The sequence below is a fragment of the Calidris pugnax genome, unplaced genomic scaffold (genome assembly GCF_001431845.1).
Source record: "Calidris pugnax isolate Ruff unplaced genomic scaffold, ASM143184v1 scaffold95, whole genome shotgun sequence".
In the NCBI taxonomy this organism is placed as follows: Eukaryota; Metazoa; Chordata; class Aves; order Charadriiformes; family Scolopacidae; genus Calidris; species Calidris pugnax.
Genome location: NW_015090885.1, coordinates 13,824,955 through 13,848,051, shown reverse-complemented (window position 1 = coordinate 13,848,051; position 23,097 = coordinate 13,824,955). Strand labels below are relative to the sequence as shown.

Sequence of the window (23,097 nt, the reverse complement as noted above, 5' to 3'; positions counted from 1 at the left end):
GCAGCGGGGCGGAGCGTGCGCACTGCGGCGCTGGCCTGGCCGACCCGGGCAGTGCGCATGCGGGCGGCTGGCGCAGGCCCGGCGGTTGGGCGGCCGTCGCTCCGGCCCCTTCTTTCCACTGCCACGTACGGGTGGTGGTGGCGGCGGCGGTGCCCGGGCGAGGAGGGGGCCTCCACTCGGCGGGACCGCGGAGGAGACAGAGTAAGAGAGCGGGGCTGCTCGCCCTCCCTGCGCCGCGCCGATGCCGGGGGGCAGCCTTTGCCGCCTGTGTGAAGGCGGCGGGAGGGGCGGCTGAGGGCAGGGGGTGAGCCCCCCCTCGCTCACCGGTTGCTGGGGCGACTTGGCCCCTGGCGGAGAGGCTGGGAGACCCTTCGCATCCCCCCCGGCCGCGCCTGAGGGAGGCCGACGCCATCCCCCGGCCTCGGACTGGGGGATCGGGGGTGAGGGCTGGCAGAGGCCTCTCTCTCTCCTTCCCTACCTCTTTCTTCCCTTTCCTTCCCTCACAAGAGGGGTGCTTCCTTGCTCACCAAGCCTCTGTCCCCTTGGGAGCCAGGGGAACCGCAGGCTTCTCGTTTCCCGGCAGGCAGTGGCTCTGATTTCTGTTCCCACTGGGTCGGGCCTGCCCCGATCAGAACTGGAGAAAAAACGGATAGAGCTCTTCTCCTTTCTGTTCCCCTCCCTCCCAACCAACCTCCCAGCTCTCTTGGGAAAACTCATGGTTCCCTCGAGGGAGGTTCGGGAGGCAGCGTTGCTTGGGCCCTGTTTCTCTGTGCTTCGCCCAGTTGTTCCTTGTCCCTTGTTTTGACGGAGGAAAAAGCAAAGCAGGAATGCCCGTTCTGCCTTTGCTCAGGCAAGGCTGGTTTTCTCTGTTGCAATGCAAAAAAGGGAGTGAAATCCAACATGGTTATGACATCATGGCTTCAGTAAGGGGTCCTGGAGTGATCGGCTTAGATTGGACAGTCACTGGCCACATGCACCGTTTAGATTGGTGCATGATGTGAATAGAAAGTGAGCTGAGAGGGCAGGAAAAAATGTGTACTCCAAAATGCATGCGGTACGCGAGGAGGGTTAGAAAGATGCCAATGTGATTCTCATGAAAAATAGGCTGTCTTAAACAGCAAGACATTAATGTTTTTTGTTTGGTTGTTTTTTTTTCCCCTCAAGAAAGTAGATACTGTGATGGGTTCTGTTAAAAAGCTCATTAGTGTGCATTCTGGAGGTCTTCTCTGAAGAACTTTCTCAAGGGAGTCATCTGCTCAGCTGTGTCACAGTGAGAGAAGGTTGAATGCTGTGTAATTCAATAATTAGAACATTTCACATAGTTGTCTGTAACAGTTGCAAGCAGTTGCAATGTTTAGAGTCTGTCTCTTAAAACCTGGACGCTTTCAAGCAGAATTGAGAACAGCTGGACAAAAAAGTTCATTTAAATGCTTTCCTGTTACCTTTTGTAATCATTGATATATATACACAGTGGATTTCTGGGAGTAATATTGGTAAATAGGATACTATAGTTCTGAAGTACATCACAGTAGCTGGTTACCCTGCATGAAAATACAAATGATGCATTCAATCTGTTGAAAGGCCGCAGGAGCTCAGGTGTGTCCACCAAAATGTGTATCTCTGGGAATTATAGATGAGGTTCAGTTCTTACTGTTGTCAGTTTCTAAGTAGTGTACACTGTAATGCTAAAGAAGCAAAAACATTGCCTGGTAGCTAAAATGAACTCTCTAAGGTAAACCACTTTTAGATGCATTATCTGTATCCCGTATTTGTCCACTGCAATAACCTGGAGCTGTAGCAAGATCAGGGTGAAAGAGGGCAGCGTCTTCATGCATTACTCATTTCATAAAATGTGAGTGAGGAATCATAGAAGTAGTCTCTTAGTATGTCACAATAGTCTTATCCTCTCCCTGTCAGGAGTGAGTACAGCCCTTTTTAAAGATGAACATTTCATACCCAGCATGAGGGGAGCAGCTGCCAGCCTTTGAGAACCAGAGAGAGGCTTTGTGTGATTTGTTTGTTCTCTGCTTCTGTCCTGTATGTCTTGTGCCTGTTTGTTCCCGTTTACTATTAGTTGAGTTTAAAGAGGAGAGTTGGGAAGCCCAATTTCATGTGGATGTGAGGAACCTACTTTTTCTCTCTGGTTAGCAGTGAATCATCTAAAAAAATCAGATCGTGGATGTTTGACTTTGTGTGTGTGTGAGAAGGGTGCCAAGAAGGGTGCACCTATTGGGTGGGAGGGAGGAGCACAGCTGTAGTCTCCACTGGACTGGTCTGTATATTAAATCATGGTCTTGTAGCTCTGGGCATTAAGCACTTATGTAATAAACTGGTGGACTCCGTGAACTTTGGGCAGCTCATCACATAGGCTTTCCAGCAGGAAAAGTGCAATCTTGAGCTGAATTGAGGGCAGATTGTATTTTTAAGTGGTTGTGTATTTTTGACTGCGTTTCCTCTTCCTTGCCCAGTTTGACAGCTCTTCCTGTGGGAAAGTGGCATTACTACTCCTTTCCTCTTGGTAGTCTGTCCTAATGCTGTGCAGTCTGCCCTTGAAGATGCACTAATTAATGACACAGAGGCTTCAGCCTTAAGCTGAGAAATGGACTTCTAGGTTTTTATACTACAAAATCAAAGTTTATTTTCTTTAACTTAATCTGGGATTTTAAGGTGGAGGCCATACAAGTAAATGTTTTGAGACTGCTGAGGAAGATCACCATCCTGGAAGGGAGCACATTACTGTCAGGAATTCCTACATGCAGTTACAAAACTTAAAAAAATAAACTACTTCTATAAATGAAAAATCTTATTCAAGATCTGGTTTACTTGAACTTCAAATTCTACAATACTCAACAGTGTAAATCTGGTTTTACGTTATGGATAAAACAGTGACTTGTTTTACTTGAGTATGTTCATTAAGATGGTTTAAAGTGAAAGATTGATGTGAAGTAAGGGCGTGTGACTGCAAATAAATATTTCTTGGTTTTTTTTTTTCCTGATGCAGCTTCCTGTTTTCTGTCACTGACAGTGCATGGCGGCTTATCCTAACTCTGTCCTGAAGTGAGGTGGGAAATCTGCCCAATAATCCAACATCAGTAAGATAGACAAGGTAATGCTAAATGTATGTGTTTGGGAAGGGGGTCAAAGGATGCTATTTTATTTTTTTAATGCTTTTAATTAAAAAAACAAAACAAAACAAAAAACTACAAACAACTTACGCAAAAACACATGCTTTTACAACAAACTTAAATGAAGTGTTAATTAGACTGAGTTTATGCACCTACAGTCAAGACTCCTGTGTTGCAGAACATGAATAATGAGCCAGTGAACATTAATGATATTATATCATAATATCTCAGCAGCAGCCTGGCTCTGTTAATTGCAGGTCCTTTTTCTTTGCAGTTAGACTGTATTCATCTACCTCCTTTTATGTCTGATTAGGAGAATGAGTTTTGTTCAGTAGATGCTTGTAGGTTTTTTTGGACATCATTGAGCTAACCAAAGGGATTTGCATGAAATGTTTGCTTTATATTAAGTTAATTTAAAAAAAAAAAAAAAAAACCCAAACAAAAGCCAGCAGAAATTGAATTGCACTCTAGAGATAGCATCGTGCTGCATCTTTTTAATGCAGAACAATGCCTTTCAAACAGTAGGGTTAAATGTATTTAAGTGCATCAAGGTATGATGTATTAAAGGCTTTAGCTTAGTGTCTTGTTTCTCTGGTTGGAGACAAGTAATGTTCAATGTAGTACTTTAAAAATAGACTGACCAAGGCAAAATTTGGTTTTTTCATAAAACACTGTGTTATAGCATCCTTACAGGTGAGGGAGAAATATCTGCATGTCTCTACCAAGAGTTCTTTTTGCACAAGAGAACGAACAGCATAGTTGCCTGCATGTGGCTTTGGAAATGTCAATTTTGATGTTCAGAGCTTCCTACTTTTATGATCTCCAGTACTTGTACTTCAGATCTTACGATAACTGCTGCTTTAATTGCTCATCATTCCAGATCTACTGTTTTGGTCCTGTCCAAAACAGTGAAGAAAGAAGGGATATTTGACTAGCTATCTAGATCTTCTGTTTTTTTCTTTATTTGTTCATTCAGTAACTTCTCTGTAGTTTCTGTTTTACTTTTAAACATAAGGCCTTTGTGTATTTTTTTTTGTTGTTTAACAAGAGAGGTGCCTTATACAAAGTGGTAATTTTTAAATTGTCTTCTAAAGTGTTAAATATGTAACTGTGTAGTATATGCTGTGAACTGCTTTGACACAGGCTGGGGTTGTTTCACTTCCTTTTAAGTTGGAGCAGTTGTCCACCTCTCTTAAAGCACTGAGGGTAACTGACTGTCCTGACCACGTATACTGCTAACAAATCTGTGGCTCTAAGCCTAATGAGTAGCTAAGTGTGGTCTACTGAGCAGCTTTAAAAAATCTAAAATCTTGGTTAAAACATCTCAGTCAAAATTTCAAAAAAGGAAAGTTATTGTATCTTACTTTCTGGAGTTAAACTCTCAATGTGTTCTGATCATTCATATAATATCTGTTCAGCTCTTCATTTATTTGTCCATTTGTTTATGAAATAATGCGTGATTCAACTTGATGCCCTTAATAAAACCACCTTACCACCTATAATCTTTCAAAGATATTTTGTTCTGGCAGTCTTTTCTTGAATGGGAGGTTGGAGGGGAGAAGTCCTTTGCTGGTTATCATAATTATGGGGGATGTAAACATTATCTAATAAGGTGATAATGTAACCAATATGATGTCGTAAGGCTGAGAGCATTTGCTACAATTTCACTTTCACTGAGAGGGATGTATACATGTATCTCAAAAGCAAATCTAAGGAATATTAGTTCTTTTGTAGCTTTTCTTCCATGACACTTTACGGTTTATATCTTAAAATAAAAAGTTTGAAATTTCTGACTTGCACATAGTTAAAAGCTGTCTGACGCTTTAAAAATCTTTACTTTTAAATTCGGAGCACTGTAAAGTGTGGTGACTGTTGAGTTGAAGTGTCTGGTCTTACAGAGTTCTTCTTTGCCCGCGAGCTCAGTTAGTGTATTGTAACTTCATTGTTTGAGAAATCAGTGCATCATAGATGGTGTCTGAGAAAGGAAGCTCTCCAGAGAGCCCAACAGTAATGCTTTCCAAAAAGCATTCAGAAATGCTTTTTAAAAGAAAGCTTCAGAACTGTCATCAGATGCATCTAAATAACAGTTTAGTTTTCTACAATGTTTTTAATGTTTTGTTGTTAACAGGTCTGCAGGAGATAAGCAATCCACCATGAATGGGCAGCTGGATTTAAGTGGGAAGCTGATCATCAAAGCTCAGCTTGGGGAAGATATTAGGAGAATTCCTATTCATAATGAAGATATCACCTATGATGAACTGGTGCTAATGATGCAAAGAGTTTTTAGAGGAAAACTTCTGAGCAATGATGAAGTCACAATAAAATATAAAGATGAAGGTAAGGTTTACATACTACTATTGCTCTGATACTATTTATCTAAGGACAACGCAACCTGTGAAATTCACCTCTTCAATATTCTTCAAATTTGTTTGCAAATGCAAGTGATTTCCTGTGAAATCCTTTGAATCTGACAATAGACACTGTATCTCTTGTCATTATCCTGTATAACATAGTATTTCCTCCAGTTTTCCTAGAAATACTAGCTGTCTGAAAGTTCTTTTTTCTGGCTGTTGCAGGAAGCTCATGCTATTGCGAGTTTCTCTGCTGTCCACCATTTAACTTGACTTAAGGCAAGCTCTTAGAAGACTTGATTTAGGTAGTAGTAATTCTTGTAACGAAGAATTTTGGTGGAGTTTTCCTCTGTCATTAAAGATGAGAACTTGACTTAACCTGAAATATTTATTAGAAGTAATCTTTCTTCTATGTGACGATTTGAATGCGTTTGGCATTGGTTGTAGATAGTTTGTTTCAAAGAAAATCTTAGTCATTAGTGCAAAACAAACGCAACCTTAAGAAAGAATGGCTTCCACAGAATGAATGTGGCCTTGTTCGAGATGTGTACGAAGAGACTTGTGGTTCTGAGGGTTTTTCATTGCGTGTCAATGTGGGACATGGATAAGTTACTTAATTTGGGAGAGAAGGATGGTATTCATAAAACGAAACTGAGAATGAACTGATAAAATCCAAAGTTTCTTATTCAGATTGAAGACTGTGTGATAATTATGCTGGTGTACAGTAGAAGAGCTACATTACTGAAGCATTCAGTTTCATTTTTCTTAATAGCACTAGGAAGCTTTAGCACTGTCTCTGGTACCTAAAATGTCAAATAACTTGTTCCTACATCTAGGCAATAAAATTGCACTTTGAATTACCCTGAGACAGTTTTTTCAGGTTCATGAAGCTTTTGAGCTCATCAAAATTGATAGGCAATGAGGGACTAATATTTTGGGTCTTGATCTCTAGTGGGAAAGCTCAATGGACTTGTGATGGTTTTGTTTTTCCTCTTATCACATAAACAATTTTGGTTTTCTTTCTGGAATGGGAAAGGGGATTGATGGATGCTTCTTCATTAGGTTAAAGTGTCTAGTCCCTTTTCTGTGTTCACCTGTTCTTTAAGTATAGTTCTCTGGTTTTGTGTGCCTCTGTCTTTTTGAAGAAGATAATGGTATGGGATGGAGACTAATTATGGATTCATTTTGTATTTCACAGCCTAGAGGCCTAATTTATCTTTTTCTGTCTCAGAATGTACTTCTCCACTGTAACATGACATTTCTGTATACGTTATCCTAAATGATGAACACTACTAAGAAGACTTGAACAGTGTTAATATCAGAGGAAACTGCAAATGATTAAGGAACAAGTTAGTAGAACTAGGCTTCAGTTTGGTTGTCATATGAATACTGTGGTATTCTTTGTTTCAACTAAGAGAATGTTCTTAAAATCTGTTTCAGTCATTAGAAGTATTAGAATATATATGTTTTACCTATTTCCATTTTGTTATTTATCCATCCAAACATGGAGGAATTCTTGTCTTCATCTTTTATGAAGTTCATCTAAGGATTTCTACTACTTCTGCAACTCTCAGAATTCATGTGCTTTTTGAGCATTGAGAAGAGTGCGTTATCTACCCCTTCTGGTTCTGTTTCTTGTTGCTGTAACATGTGAAGCTAGTGATCTTCAGGCCTGGATATGGGGTTTTCTATTATAAATTTCTCCAAAATATTTGGGCTTCATCAAACTGTCATGATCCTTGAAGTGAATACAATTTTTTAAATTTTTTTCCCCCCCAAAATTCTATGCTTATTTGGAGAGGCTAGCAAACTTTTAATCCCAAGCTTTCTGTCTGGATTTGTGGACTAAGATAGTCGGAAGCATATTCTTTAGTTACATGATACTTTTATTAAGCATCAGGCAAAAAAAAGTTTCAGTTGGTAACTGCCTTGTGGGGTAGGTTTTATAGTCAAGATGGGCATCTTTCAAACTTCTTAATTATGGAGATGTCTCTACTAGGTGTGAAATTATTTTCATGTCCTGCTTAAGGTTCTTGAATATGCATTAATAACAAATGTCTGAAAAAAAAATACAAACCCAAAACCAATGAGGACTGCCAATGGTGAATTTATGTGAATTGAAGAGTAGAAATGTATCTTAAGCACACCAACTTACTGAGTTACACCATATGCTAAAGTTCCTAAGGAGCCAATAATAGAAAAGTTACTGTATTTTTTTTTAAGTTAGGCTTAAATTAAAACTAGAGTGCCTAAATGTGAGAATGCCTTTTCATTCTTGTTCTTCATTACCTTGCAGTATAAGTTGGTGTCTTTTGTCAGAGCCAATAATGAGCTATTAACTCATAGGGTGTGTAGTCAATTTGGTGTGCTAGTCAGTAGTGTATCTACCTTTAGGTTTAAGAAGGGGTACATTTACTGAAGGAAAACTACATTTTTGCGTGGCAGGCTTGGTTTTTGTTTTCTCCAAAACTGAATAGGGTGAAAAAAGAAAAGGTAAATATAAGGCTAGATAGAGCTGGTAGATAAGGAAACATAGCTGATGGGACCAAGGATGATGAGGCAGATTTCCAATGTCTTAAACATTTCCAATTTCTTCAAACTTCTTATGCCATCAAAATTGGATGGTATCATGATGATGCAGAATTAATGCTAAAATGCTTTCCAGTCCATTGGTAATTTAAGGGGGTCATTAGCCTGTACTAAATCAAATATTTATAACTGGCATACAGGGGAGTATTTAGGGTTACATAGGACTTGAAAGCTATGCCCCTTGTCAAACCATAAAGATAAGCTCTTGAAATAACAAAATTGGAGAAAATAAAGTCTGTTTTACTCTTCAATAGAAAATATTTAACACACTATATTCTTCTCTATATAATGATTACAGGAATTAAGCTTCATTGACATTCCTTAAAATGAAAAGTTTGTTTGATAAATCTAATATACTTAAATTTTTTGACTTTTTGTATGGCTTGACATATACATATACCTTGTGAATTCTAGCATATACGCTACTGGGTAGTAACTTGGCTGGCTGTTGATATGAATCGTAGAACTGACTTTATGCTTCTAACAAGATTCTGTACTTGGTGTGTTTTCTGCTAGCAATTTAAAAGCAAATCTTTAATCATTTTTTGTAACTGCCTCAACATAAATGTTAAAATAGGTGAAGGAGAATAAGATGAAATGATCTGGATTCTTTTGTTTGACATTAATCCATGTAAACTGTGTGTATTGTAAATTTTCATTTGGCTATGCAGGATAAACTGTTCAAAACATGCGCCTTTATTCAGGCAGTGAATATGACAGATATGACAGAAAAGCACCGTAAGATGGTCTGTCAGTGTTGTGCACTGGTAAGACAAGTAATAATTTGTCAGGTAAGCAGGAGAATAGGGAGTAGAAGGGCTTTGTGTTAGGCACTAGTGGATTTTTGGTATCAGCATTTAAGAAAGGATACTTGAAAAGCTGGTGGAAAGTAAAAAAGCCACACTTTATTGCCACAGAGAAGGGACTGTTTAACTTTATGAAACTTATTTGTTTAGTGTCTGATTCTATAAGCCTTGTTATGGATCATAGTAGCAAACAGGGACACCTTTACTGCACACCCACCCACCCTCCACCTCCCCTGGCACTGGTGAGGCCCCACTGGGAACCCCATGCTCATTTTTGCCCTCTGGACCCCAGGCTAAAAAGGCTCAGAGAAACTGGAGAGGGTCCAGCAGGATGTGGTGAGGATGGTGAGGGGCCCAGGGCAGGTGGTCTACCGGGAACATTTGAGGGAGATGGGCTTGTTCAGCGTGTTGCAGAGGAGGCTGAGGGCAGAGCTTAATAGCAGCTTCCAGCAAACTGAGTGGGAATTGCAAAGACCATTGAATCCCAACTCTTCTCAGTAGCACCAGATGGCAGCAGTCATGAACTGCAGTTTGAGAGCTTGAGCATGAGTTTTGGCCAGGAGGGCAGTGTGTCATTGGAGCAGGTTGCTTGGTGGGGTTTTGGAGCCTCCATCCTTGGAGACTTTCCAGTCTCTACTCTGTGAATCCGTGACTGATACTGATGTCAACCAATCTGCTTGGAGATTGTGGAAGTGCAAACAGGACATAGGATACAAAAAAATCTTTGGAGACAGCAATATTTCCTTCAGGAATACTTGAAAATAATTTCATATGTTATCAGTTTGTTAGTAAGATTCCTAGCTTATTTTGTTAGGAAGCAACTTCTTTGAAGACAGATGAGCATTGTTAGGTGGTTTTAATAGTACAATACTAAGAAAGGCTTCCATTGCAGAGATGTTACCTGTAGTCAGAGTATGACAAAATCAGATTATGTAGCTCTTCAAATTTTGAGGCTCTTTTTTTTTCAACTTGCCATTGTGTGTTTTATGACTATTCATACTGAAGCATTAGTATTTATTTGAAATTTTTAACCATAACATTGTAGGGCTGGATCTTAATGTCACCAATGCATAAGGAATACCTCGGAATTTTTAGGCAGCAATCTGTAATTGAAAACATGTTTCTGTGTCCATCCATAAAGCCTCCTTGTAACAGTGTTCTAGGGAGGAACTTTGGGTAGACTGGAGTCAGCTTTTTTCCAAGCTGTGTGTCGTTTGTCCAACATTGTTGCTTTTGAAAGTGAAGCTTCACTAGAGTGTCTCATCTCAATTCCTCATCATCAAGGGGTTCTGGAAGGAAGTTGTCCTGCTATCCCTCCCCTTCTCCTCTGCTAGCACATGTTTTCCTGATAATGCGTTCCCACTCTTTCCTTTCCTTTTCACTGCTTAATTTGGCTTCATTTAATCTATTAATATATTAATAATCTGTTGAATAGTTAAAACAGCAGAAAATCCATCCTGCCAAAGAGAATAGTCTTGTTTCACCTGTGATCTTGTTGAGCAAGCAAGATATTACATGGTTGTCTATTGTCTTGACCCCAGGTTAAAAATTGTGAGAGACCAGACTTAATGGGAGCTCGGTGTCTCTCTTGGGTATTGATAGGCTTAAAGGTGTTCAGTGGTTTATGCATAGCAGTTTGTGTCTTAAGAATGAAGGATCCCACACAGGTCTTACCTAGCTTCTGTGTCTGATGGCAGTGTGCGGATTCATTAGGATGCGTCGGGATGGGAGTTCCTCTGAGATCTGCCAGACAAAAATAAATGGCTAAGAGATGAGACTCCATGTCAAATTCCTGGTTTGAGAGAAAAGTTTTGTTCTGACAACTGTGACATCTTTATATCTTCATTCCTATTTGTGGGTTAAGGCTGATAGATATTTTTACCGTTCACTTTTGCACAGGAACTTTGTTATCATTCACTTGTTGAAAAATCAGTCTTGTACCTCAGTGTTCCAAGTATAACCTGAGAAGACATTCTAGTCACTTAAAATTTTCCCTTTTTCGTATGAATGGTTTGGGTTCTAAAAATTAAATTGGGGTTGGCTTGTGCTGTCTATTGTGACTCTCCTGTCTGTTCATGAACAGTACGGTTTTGGAGCCACTTGAAGTGGGCATATAACTTAACTGGCAGCATAATTCCTTCTGGTGTTGGCCTTTATGAACTCTTAGCTCTAATGTTTCATCCTGTCTGCAAATACAAAGGAATGATGAGCTATATGGAACTTTAAAAGGGCTAATGTCAGAAGGCTCCCTTTTGGAACCAGTTGCTTGTCTGTCACACCTCCTGTGCATAATTTCCCTGCACAGGGACTCATGCCAAAATAAGTATTTTTGTGTTGTGTTCCTTTGTTGTGGTATGATTTTAAAAAACAACCTGTTTTTGAGAACTTCATTTTTCTTGAGAAGTATTCCTAATGCTAGAAATAATTCTTCCTACCCAAGTTATTTTAGATGCTTTTTAAGTCAGCAGGTATGTCTTTGATTGTAGATCAGGGAAACAAGGATATAAGCTTTACTCAGTAATGACAGAAAAAAACATCTATTTACTAATTCTACATCTTCAGTTTTCTCATCCTCCGTATACTGAGGTATGGTACCCTTAACAGTTCTGCCCTAGCATAAAGTTCAGTAGTTAATAGGCTTTGATTTTAATCTAACTTTTCCGTGTTTTTTGCAGATGGAGATCTCATAACAATTTTTGATAGCTCAGATCTTTCCTTTGCAATTCAATGCAGTAGGATACTTAAGCTGACATTGTTTGGTAAGTATAGAAGATTGTCTTTATCTTTTTTAATTTTTTTAATAATGTTTATTCAGGCAGTGGGCTTCACTGGAAGGTACTAAAAACTTTATTGGCCACCTCAGAAGAATAAAATCAGTAAGTTGAAAATACTGAATTAATATGTGATATTTGTTTTCTCTCTTGATGTTTCATGTGATGTCTGAACTTGTGGAAACAGACTATTTCTTGTTATAAGATTGTTTAAACTATGTGGCATACACACACATACATGTATTCAACTGTTCTCTAAATGTTGTTTTCCTTGTTATCTTCCACTCTTGAGTGTTTTTGGTGTGTTATTCACAGGATGCGGGAGAAATTTATGATGATGATAAACTTGCAGTGTTACTAGTACACTGCTAAAAAATAACATTAATTGCTTAGAGTTGAAGAGATTTTTAACATTCATCTTTCAGCCTTTGTATAAAATAGCTCTTTATTTTCAATCTACTATTGGTAGATTAGCACATAGTAGCAAGCAACCTTAAACCTGAACACTGACCTTACTCATGAATTGCAGCAGTGTTGTGTATGCTGCCTTAATTCTAAAGGTAGTTTCTAAAGGGAGAGCTTTCCACAACCAAGTATGATATTTTTACTGTTCAGGGTATATTCATGGAAATGAGTAAATAGCACAAAACTTTATGGCAGGCTTTGCTCTGCGGTTTTAGTACTGTGGGTTAATCTGAACTGAGATTGTATTAAAGGAACAATAGGTTCTGGAATGAGTTCAGTTTGTGTTGTCTAAACTGTGTCACTCCAAACTCCAGAGGATGATGATGCTACATGCAAGTAAAAGTTTAATTTTAAACTGAATGTCAAGATGTTACTACGGTCTTAAATTTATGTAATTGCTGTTTTGCAGTGAATGGACAACCAAGACCCCTAGAATCTAATCAGGTGAAATACCTGCGTCGAGAGCTGATAGAACTTCGCAATAAAGTCAATCGTTTACTGGACTGTTTAGAACCACCAGCTGAACCAGGGCTTTCCACTAATCTGCCTGAAAGTGGTAGGCAGCCTGGCAAAGAATGGTTTGGTGTGATGTGCAGAGTTGTATGCGTTTTAACAAAGTGAAAAATGGAGGTTTGAATACTGGTTGTGATCGTTCTTAATTGTTGCTTGATGGTTCAGAACTTAGTTCTTAATGCTTCTGTTATTTCAGAGGCAAAATTTTTATTCAAATTATCTGGAGCAAAGCACTAAGTTAACTTAGAAATAAAACTTCAAAGTCTGAGGTTCTGTTACAAGGTATGAAAACTCTAGAACTAACACTTGTGAGTCGCAACAATGTTTTGAGAGGGCTTTGAGCTGAATTAATAGCTTGTTGTTGCTGAAGAGTTCTTGTTCCCATCTGAGCACTCCCACTGCTTACTTTGGGCTAGCTCTGGTGCTTATTTTGTCATGTCGCTAAGCAAGTTTGATTCACTAAAACAGTAAAAAGCAAATTCAGCAAAAATCATATCGACTTTTTTGCCAGGTTAAGAAATTGAATCCATACATTTTGAGCTCAGACCAGCATCAGAGCTGTCTCAGGGTAAGCAGCACAAGGGTGCAGGTTGGAGTGGGAAAGGATTATGGGGGGAGGGCAAAAGGGGGAAGGAAGTCTTATTCTCCCAGTTTTCAGGCATTGATCTCCTAGTTTAGATCTGTAAAGAAAAAATAAAAATAGTCTGTACAAACTATTCCTCTGTGTGCTTAGCTACAGATTTTGGGTAAGCTGGACACAGAAAATGGTGACACGAAGTCATGGAGTTACAGTGTTCTGAGTAAAGAGGTGAACTGAGAACTCCAGCCTCTCTTTTAGGAAACACTACATTGTGTTTTAAACAAAGTTTTATTGGTTTTGTTTAAAAAAAAAAAAAAATCCAGCCCCAGTTCCTACAATATAAAGAGTTACTAATTCCAGTGGACTATTGTGGATTCTGGTTATAAACCATTTGGAAGGAGGTTAGGGTGGTGATCTTAGAGTGTAAACAGAACTAGCTAGTCAAACCTTTAGCTTGTTTGTTTCTAAGAGGAAATGCAGCACTCTGCTCAGTAGGGGGTTTATGAGTGATTCAGTGTTAGTTGTATAATTGCAAAGAGATAAACTTCACCTATAAACTTAGAAAGAATTCAGGGAGAAGGGGATAGAATGAAACAAAACCTGCAGTTGATGAAACACTATAGTAAACTGGAACCTGCCCTGTAAGCTTTCCTAATTTTGAATTCTCTGTTGGCAAGTCATACCAGAACAATTTGTTGAAGCAGGAGCCTTGTACCTTTGGATTTTAGACAAAGTGATACATGATGCTGATAATCCACAGTGGCACTGTATTTATAAGTAATTGTGCAATGAAACCTAAGCTTTGTGATTCATCACAGTTTCAGATACATCACTGATTCATCACTGCTATCCTAACATCAGCATTTCAACAGTTAAAACATTTAAAAAAACCCCACAGCTATGCAATTTTAAACTTGCTATAGTATGATATATATTTATGATGGTGTTTCAGTTCTCAAAAATTAATAACTGGGCATTTTGTTTTGTAGATGCTGTAGATGGTAGGGAAGAAAAACCTGCTGCTGCTGACTCTAATGTTAAGCCATCTACTCAAGTTACAGCAGCAACCATGTCTGCATTTGATCCGCTAAAGAACCAGGATGAAATCAGCAAGAATGTCATGTCAGCGTTTGGCTTGACAGATGATCAGGTGTCAGGTAAGAATACATGTTATGAAAATGAAAACAGAACCTGCTCTCTTTGGGTGCTAGCTAGAATATTTGCAGAATTATCAAAGCAGACAATTGCTTTTAGACTGAAGCCTGCCATATCCTGTCCGGGTATGCAAATTTTATGCACTCCTTTTTTTGTCACATGCTGTGGTTTTCTGTCACATGCTGTGACTGCACTTTGTTGCCTGGGCCCATGTAGGCCACAGTAAAACACAAGTGCATTCGAACAGTTTCATACAGCCTTGCACCTTTGCTCTAGGTGAGGAAGAACAGGTGCGTAGCTGTGTACTCTGTCCAAACATAGCAAGTCTTCAGTGTACATGTGCAAGGTTAACGCTTGAAGCTGTGGAAAAGCCATGTTGTCGCACAGGTTTTTATCCCACAAATGAGTCAGGTTCTTTGAAAGGATGAAATTTGAGTTATTTAGAGACAGGTGGAAAATTCCCCCCCCAATATTTTCGAAGGAAAGCTTAGATGTGCAAATATATTTAGCTTTAGCATGACACTCTCAGATGTAAATCTGTGGAGAATTGGAAAAAACGTTAAAAACTGTGCAAGGGAATGGTTTTGTATTAGGCTTTTAAAATTCAAACTCTGTTCATTTTGCATACTATTATTTTGTTCTTGCTCGTCTAGGACCACCCAGTGCCCCTGCAGAAGAGCGATCGGGAACACCAGACAGCATCGCTTCCTCCTCTTCTGCAGCCCATCCCCCTGGTGTTCAGGCACAGCAGCCACCCTACCCTGGAGCACAGCCACAGACTGGTCAGGTGGAAGGTAAGCAGCAGGTTTTTCCTACTACTTAAGACATCGATAAGTGTGTCTGAGTGATCAGTAGCTAAGACTTCCAATTAGCCGGCCCAAAGTTGATGCCAAACTGCAAATTCATCTGTGCCACGAGGCAGAAAAGCTTTTTTCCTCACATGCTGTTCAGTACAGAAACGGTAGGTGGAGCAGTAGCTTTATTTATAAGAGTAGGTGATACAACAGGAGGAGGATTTTCACAGTACTGTTTTCTACTTCTATTCTGTGCTCGTTTTGCTGTAAGGTAGATTTTTATATGCTGCAGTTTAAAGCTCTCTGAAAACGTTAGTTCATATCATACCCTGTGTGTTGTGTCAAGCTTTCACTCAGCTAACAGCTCTTTTGCTTGTCTACTATGTATTAAAAATGTTTACTCATTTCTATCTAACAAAACGGAGCCATTACTGCATTGCTTCTTTACTACATATAGCTCTCTGCTCATCAGGTGAAACCTCAGAACTATCTCATGCTTTGTAGTTTTCCTGTGTAGCCCTTGAGAGCCTCACTTGGGTCTCCGTTAAAGCTTAAGGTCTGAACTCTGATATTCAGATTCCTTTGTACTATGTCCTTTTACGTTTATTTTTAGAAATCAAGTAACATGTATTCAGAGGTTTGCTACATTTGGGCATCATTTTCCTGTTGATATTTTTCTAAGAGCACTGAGGCTTTGGACCTGCATAGTTCTGGATGAAACTCTGTGTAATGACTTACTTTGGTATCTCTGCCTCCTTACAAAGTACAATATAAAGTTGTCTTTCTGTTAGTGAGAAACAATTTACAACCCTCTGCTGCTTTCTATAGTGACATAACGCTGAGGTAAATGTCAGAGGCATCACTGAAGGGTGATGACAGTATCCACTGTCACTTGGAATATCTTGCCTGAAGGGCATCAGTAACATTTTGATTGAGGAACTTGTAGTTAGGCGTAATATTGAAGTAGGCATGAAGGCTGTTGGTTGCAGTGAAGCTTGCAGTAAAACGCTTGTTTTGCTGCTTTCAGCTTTTTTTTTTTGTTCACTTCCTAAAGAATTAGTCAAATGATATAAATGGAACAGCAAGAGATAATTTTGTAGCTTAAAGATATAACTGTTTGGCGTTTATGTGTAGAACGAATTTTGGAAAAAATTGCTTCAGGTTTTTCTCTCAGCAGCTAGGAAGCTTAATATTAAAAAAAATACACTCTCGCCTACTGAACTTATATTTTATTAATTTGGCCTTTTTACTCTAATACAATAAGGCATGAGATTTTAAGTGTTGATGTAAACTAGAACTGAAACAAAAAAGTGAAACACTTAAAAGCACTAGCAGCAGTTGGTTGGAATCCTGAATGGCTGCTCATAGCAGGGGTGGTAAAAAGTACTTGTTTCAGCAAAACTCATTTTACGTGAGCCTAGACAGCTTCTCTCCCGAGTATCAGAGTAGATATAATGATTTTTCTAAACTTGGGTCACGGAAAGTGTAGCGGGGTTTTTTGGTGTTGGAGTTGTTTTTTTGTTTTTTTTTTTTTTAAACACTGAACTGTACTGTACCTTTCCCCAAGTCCTTTTTTTGCATATAAAAATACAACAGCACTAATTATGAAGGCTTTGGTCTGTAGTTTATGCAGTTTTTATTGTTACCACTGAAATTTGTTAAGTATTGATTATATTTTTTACACTCTATGGATAAAATAGGATGAGTCAGTTCTTGGGAGGAGGTCAGAATTCATTATTGCACTTTGTTCATCAGAAATACTAGTGGGAGTGCTTGTGGTGTCCCTGTCTGCACATGGTAAAGGCAATCTCTTACCAAACCTGGGTAATAGATGTCTGATTACCAGCTCCTGAATTGTTCTCATAAGCTAATTTGCTTTTATCCAAAGCGTTCAGGACTTTCCTTTGAAATACGGAGTAGCTTTCCATATGTCATTGTTTGGTAGCACTCAGTTCAGTGGTAATTTGGGGACCTATGCTGTCCCGTCCTGCTCTCCGTTCCTGCACTTGTGCAGCTGAGTTGAGAACCTGTGCAGGGCCCTGGCCCAGCCAGAACTTTGGATACGTGTTGATGGTTAGGTTTTCAACAGCATTCGCTCACACAAATGGCCCTGTTGGTACAGAGCATGTCCTTGTTACAAAGTAGTTTTAAAACTAGTTTTGAAATATTAGTTCAATTCTTAAAAAAGCAAAACACCCCAAACTGTGCTTCCCCACCCCACTTCCCATGTATTTTGAGGATATAAGTCAAATGGTGATGCCAATTGTGTGTCAATCATTCATATCAGGGATTATTATTTAATGGCATTCTTTGCCAATAAATGATGCTATGATGTTTATAATTGGTTATTAGTTATCATTATTTGTGAATACCAAGTAATCTTTCCTCTACGTGCAGATACTAAGGAGTGACTTGCCTCCTTGATAAAGTTTTAAGCATTCACTGGTTTGAATTACATCAATACAACAAAAAAAGTTCCAGTATAGTGCTGTCTCCTGTGGCGTGCCTGTGCTTTGTACCCCGAAATCCAGTCGCTTGAATACACACAGGAACCAGTTTTGTACGGATGTGGACACTTTTTTAGTCTTTTCTAAAATAGATAAAAAAGTTCATTTTTGTAAGCACTTCATGATCTTCTCAAGAAGAGAATGTTGTGTGACTATATACCTTTTTTCTCTGATTCAAGCTAAAATGGCTGTTTCAGTGCACAGGAACAATGGTAAATGCTGGCAGATCCTTGACTGTAATAAGCACTAAGTACAAAACCAGACATAGATGCTGTAACTCTCTTGTTTTCAGAGTAAAATCCAATGAGGGGGAAAACTGTATGTGTAAGGACTCATAGGATCCTTGACTGCGTTCCTGGCTGTAAATGAAGAATGTTTTCATGAACAGCACTAGAGCACCTCTTTGTTCCTCACTAACACTTCAACCCTGGTGTAGACAGAAAGTCTTCTCTTAAGACAGCTTTGGAAAAACTCCATGCTGTTTCTTTCCTATCCCTTTGCCTGGGGTCTCCAGCAGGTGCCAGTGTGGTCTCTGCATTAGCCTGTAGGCAGCCTCCTGCTTGTTCTCCCAGAACTTCCCTGTAACAACGGGGTTTAAGAAACAAAAGCAAGCATTCTGAGTTTCTAATTTTTACTTACCAAGCTAACGGGCTTAAATTCTCTTCAAGCCTTGTGTTTGGCACTCATCATCCCCCAATAATTGCATACCAAATAATATTTTGAAAGACTGCACCGATATAAAATTTTTGAACACCTCAGTGTGAATGTAAAATACCGTTGCTTTCAGCTGCAAGTACCGCAGAGAAAAGCAGAAATAAGGAGTGGTGTTAAAGCAGAGTGTGCAGGGGTCTGGAAGGACTTGGAGCAGAGCCGAATAGCTTTTGTCTTGTACAATTCAGAAGATACACTGTATTTATACAGTCTGCTGATCTCTGCAGAATGAATAATAGTACAGTAACACTTTATAATAGTAAAGTTTCCATGTCTGCTCCAGTTCAGCTAAGCTTTAGTTTTGGCAGATAATTGTCTGGGTTCTTTGACTGTGCCTGTTATTAAATTGAAAAACAGCAGAAGCATAAAGTCTAAACAGGGCCATAGGTTAAGTATAAACAAATATTCAGCCTGTTCTTGCCAAGAAATTGGAAACAGCGAATTTAGGAAAAATTAGCATTGAATTAGAATACCCAAGCTTAAGAATGTATGGTTTTGGTTTTGCTTTGGGGTGTATATCCCTGGGTCTCTTTAACAAAACTTGGCTTACAGCAAGTCAGATACTAAGAGATGGATGACTTCTCTGGAAAATGTGGTCAGGATAAATAATGTACCACTCTGCTTACAGTACTCTAATACAGAAATGGTCTTAAAAACATAATATAAACAAACAGTCTGAAGACATGTTTAACTTTTGAAGTACTTGAATTTACAGTGTAAGCTCTGGAGCAGTTATCAAGACACTTAAATAAAATTCCTGCTCTGTTACCCACCAGAGTAGCACTAATTAAGGTGCGTGGCTTTAGCGTCTTCTGAAAATGTGAAATAGTAAGCCCCACATACCAAATCAGAACTATTTATTCCATTGGAGTTAAACATCATTTAGTCTTCTGAACAGCATGGTTCAGAAGCTAAAATCTGTAGATTGATTTCAGTTGGTAATTAGGTAGAATGTACTCAAAACTTGATTGTGTTCAGATTTTTTAGCAAAAGTTTTTACGTGTTGCGAGGGGGTTTGTTCCTGTGATTTTAAAAATGCTAAGATGTTATTGACTGTGTGTTTATGATACAGCCAAGGCGCTGGGCTTCAACTAAGTAAGTTTTTCATCCGTAGGTCAAATGTATCAACAGTACCAACAGCCCGGTTATCCTGCCCAGCAGCCACAGGCTCAGCCTCAGCAGCAGTACAGCATGCAGTACCCAGGTAAGCAGCTCTCACATGGTGGTTTAGCTGCAGAACCTCTCTGAACCCCTGCACTTCAGTTCCTGAACGTGCCTGTGGGGCAGGTCAGGGTGCCTGTGCTTCATCCCTGTGGTTCTGAAGGGAACTGGCACGATTCAAAAATTACCTGTAGCTGTTTATGTTTTTGATACATAGAGTTCTGGTATCTCAATCCTACTTGATTGTGACTAAAAGCAGACTTCGTTATTAATCAGCAGAATGCACTGTTAGAAAGGTAGGCAAAATGAATCACTTTGAAGTATGAGAAGTCTTCAGGATTAACTTGTGCAGCTTGGCATTCTGGCAAGTGAATGACTAAAACATCCCAATTTAGCTTCCTTAAGTATTGGAGGCCCCTATTTCTTGCATCTAAAATGATTTCCATATACAACATTTAGTGGTGTGAACACTGCTTATAGTTGTCATTTAGTAAATCCTTAGCTATTACAAATACCGTAATTTCAGAGAAACTTTCAAGTGATAATTTTTGTTTTTCAGTTGTTGATTTTGCTGCTACCTCAAGTAAAGGTGCCAGAAGACTTTTAGCTGAGGAACATCTTAGTGCATCAGTGGTTTATGTGTAGTCTAATACGAAAAGCTGGCTTTTGCATATACCCAAAATAAACTTGACTCAGAAATTTTGGTTATTTACTTTAAGAAGCAGCTGGCATCTAATAATGAATAGGGATTGTAATCCAGCTAAAGTACAGGGATGAACCTATAACAGCAGATTCCATAACAAATTGCAAGTTGTTGAATACTCTTAGAAAATGATACAAAGCATTTATCATTCCTTGTTTTAAACAATCTTCCTTAAACTTAAACAGAAGACTCCCATACCATTAAGTGACTCAGAATAGAGCCTGTATGGCCTCTTTTTTTGGTGTGCAATATATACAATGGGAGTGCATCAAATTTGATACAGATGAGAACACTTGCAGAGTTTATGAAGAAATTCTGTGTTTATCTTGGATAAGAACCCTAGAAAACTTGGAACGGAAGGTTTTGCCTCAGCTCTTGTTTCTGTGTGCTGTGCGAGAGCGGGTTGATTGGGGTCTCTAAATGGTGTCTTGTTCTCTGCAGATTTCTCACCCCCACATTTGTAATTAGAAGACAGTGACAGACTTTCTGAAGCGTAATTTCAGAAGAAGTAATGAGCCTGTTGGAAGTAGAAGGGTCTATCTGACTTTCTTTAGGCTTAAAAACTGAGGAGGGGGAGAGGGGGAAGGAGTTTCTATCTGCTTTCTACTTATATCCCACCATCATCTAATCCATTATTTTACTGGAGAAGTTCCTGTGAAGGCTGCAGTGCAGTGTGAGTTCTGCACTCTCATCAACGCCGTCTTCAAGTAAGAATGAAACGCCACCTAAACTGATCTGAGGCTCTGTTTCTCATTACTTATTTCACAATTAGCCCAATTTTTCAGAAAGTCTTTTTTTTTTTTTTTTTGAGGATCTCTTGGCAGCAGCTTTTAAGGATCTTGACTCATGGGACTTGTTGTTTGTTTGTTTTGCTGCTGTTCCCATGAGTATTGTCTCCTTTCAAACCCATGTCCCCCAAGAGCAGGATCCACTCCTGCTCTAGTAGGTCTCCCAGGCAACAGTTTGGTTACTTACTCATGGTAGTAAAAATGGACCCTTCGAAGGTTTGTTTCATGGGTAGATTTTGACGCTGGCTCCAAGGTGAGTTTCAGAATTTACTCCAGTGCATTCTTCAATCCTTACTCTTTCTGTTTAGGGCTGTGCACTTCTAATAATTTGTGTGTCTGGTGTTTAATGCTGACAGGATTCCAGTCACTGGAGAGGTTTCATTGCAAGTAGCTGCAGGTGTGTTTCACTGATGGATAAAAGCAGCTATATATTTCTTCATAAAAGAACTTTGTGTCATTTTAAAGTCTTCAAAAGAGCAGTTCCTTTTGGAAGCTGGTTTGATACAGGAAAAAAATCGAGTTTGGGATGTGTTTAAATGGCAGTTTTGTCCTGGAGTATTCTGTTCTGCGCAACTTTGTCATATTTAACCCTAAAGAACTGAAAACACCTATGATTTAACCAAAGGTATGACTTTATTTAAACCCCGATGCTACTTTCATGACGGTTTTGGTTTTAGTTTTTATTTGGGAAAAAGGTTGCAGTTTGCCTTTTTATTTTTCATGTGAAGGTAAAATACTATATGTATTTTTTATTTTTCTTTTAATTTCTAGTTAGGGGAAAGCTGTTTGATGCCCGAGGCCGGGCAGGGCTGAGATCCGCTGTTGTTCTTGGTGTGCCTGCTCTGTGCCCACAACCGAGGTGTTTCTGCAGGTGGCCTCGGTTCTTCCCCCCTCACCCCTCCTCTCTCTTTGCCTTTCCAGCCGGCTACAGCCAGCAGCAGCCCCCCTCGCAGCAAGCAGCCCAGCAGTTCCCGGCCTACAGCCAGCCGCCCGCACCGGCCCCCGCCGCCGCCGCCTTCCCCGGGCAGCCCCCGCAGCTGCCGGCCCAGCAGCAGCAGCCGCCGCAGTTCGCGGGGGGGAACTACCCGCCCCCGCAGCCCTACACCACTCAGGCCTCCCAGCCCGCTCCCTACAGCGGCGCCCCCGCCTCCCCCGCCGCCCCCGGCACCTTCCAGCCGCGGCCCGGCTTCAACCCGACCCCCGGCAGCACCATCACCCCCCCGCCCAGCGGGCCCAACCCCTACGCCCGCAACCGGCCGCCCTTCGGCCCCCAGGGCTACACCCAGCCCGGACCCGGCTACCGGTAAGGAGGTGTCCTGTCCGTCCCGACAGACTCCAGGATATTTTTTAATTGAGGTCCCGAAACGGTAATGAGGCAAAACTATAGCTGTTGATTAAATTCTGCTGGGGGGAGGGGAAGGACCGAAAGAATCTTTCCTGCTTTCAATTGTATCCGCTTCCTAGTTTAATTCGGGGCTGGGTTATTTTTTTGGGAAACACTACCTAAGTGTCCGCAAAGTGATTGGCGTTCTAGCTTGCCTTGTTTGGAGGACGTGAAGATGCTAGTTGGAAGTGTAGCCCACTTATCAGGCTTGTTTTTACTAATACGATGATGTACTAAATTAGGTTCATTCTGGAGGTAAAACTAGATATGATGTATCATAAATTGTAATGCTCACACAGAAAACTAATAAAAACCCTGAATCTATTGATTGCCTGATCTTGATTTCTAGCATCTAGGTAATACTGAACAAGAAAACTATGTTAAAACCAGTGTGTGTGCTGGTATACAGAGACCAAGGTAGCGATGAGCGGTGCTCGGGTTTGCAGGAGAGAAGACAGATTTTTAGGTGTGTAAATGGAGAAGTGTTGTGAACACAGATGGCTTTTGCAGAGGTTTATGCAGCAGGAGATGGTTTTTGCACTGTCTGCTGTTACTAATCGCCAAGTAATCCTCCTACCAACTGAGTAAGAACCAGTACATAAAATCTTAGAGCCCTTACCAATTAGACATTAACGAGGGCAGGGGGAAAATTGGTTTATTACCTGAAAATTTAAGCCAAATACGTATTTTTAAA

At 39.9% G+C, this 23,097-nt stretch overlaps 1 protein-coding gene across 2 annotated transcripts; it reads left to right on the top strand.

Annotated features, from left to right (window-relative positions):
* The first annotated feature begins 33 nt into the window (after positions 1–33).
* On the top strand, positions 34–22,728 carry TFG (TRK-fused gene). 2 transcript variants are annotated; one of them, XM_014947302.1, is made up of 9 exons: positions 34–201; positions 3,026–3,106; positions 5,254–5,462; positions 11,547–11,630; positions 12,517–12,663; positions 14,190–14,357; positions 15,009–15,149; positions 19,482–19,571; positions 21,941–22,728. In XM_014947302.1, the coding sequence occupies exons 3-9, from the start codon at positions 5,279–5,281 to the stop codon at positions 22,324–22,326; spliced, it is 1,200 nt and encodes a 399-aa protein (XP_014802788.1). In that variant the 5' UTR covers positions 34–201; positions 3,026–3,106; positions 5,254–5,278; the 3' UTR covers positions 22,327–22,728. The 2 variants fall into 2 exon arrangements, with proteins under 2 accessions (XP_014802788.1, XP_014802787.1); XM_014947301.1 differs by having other exon boundaries at positions 3,002–3,106.
* Positions 22,729–23,097: the final 369 nt, after the last annotated feature.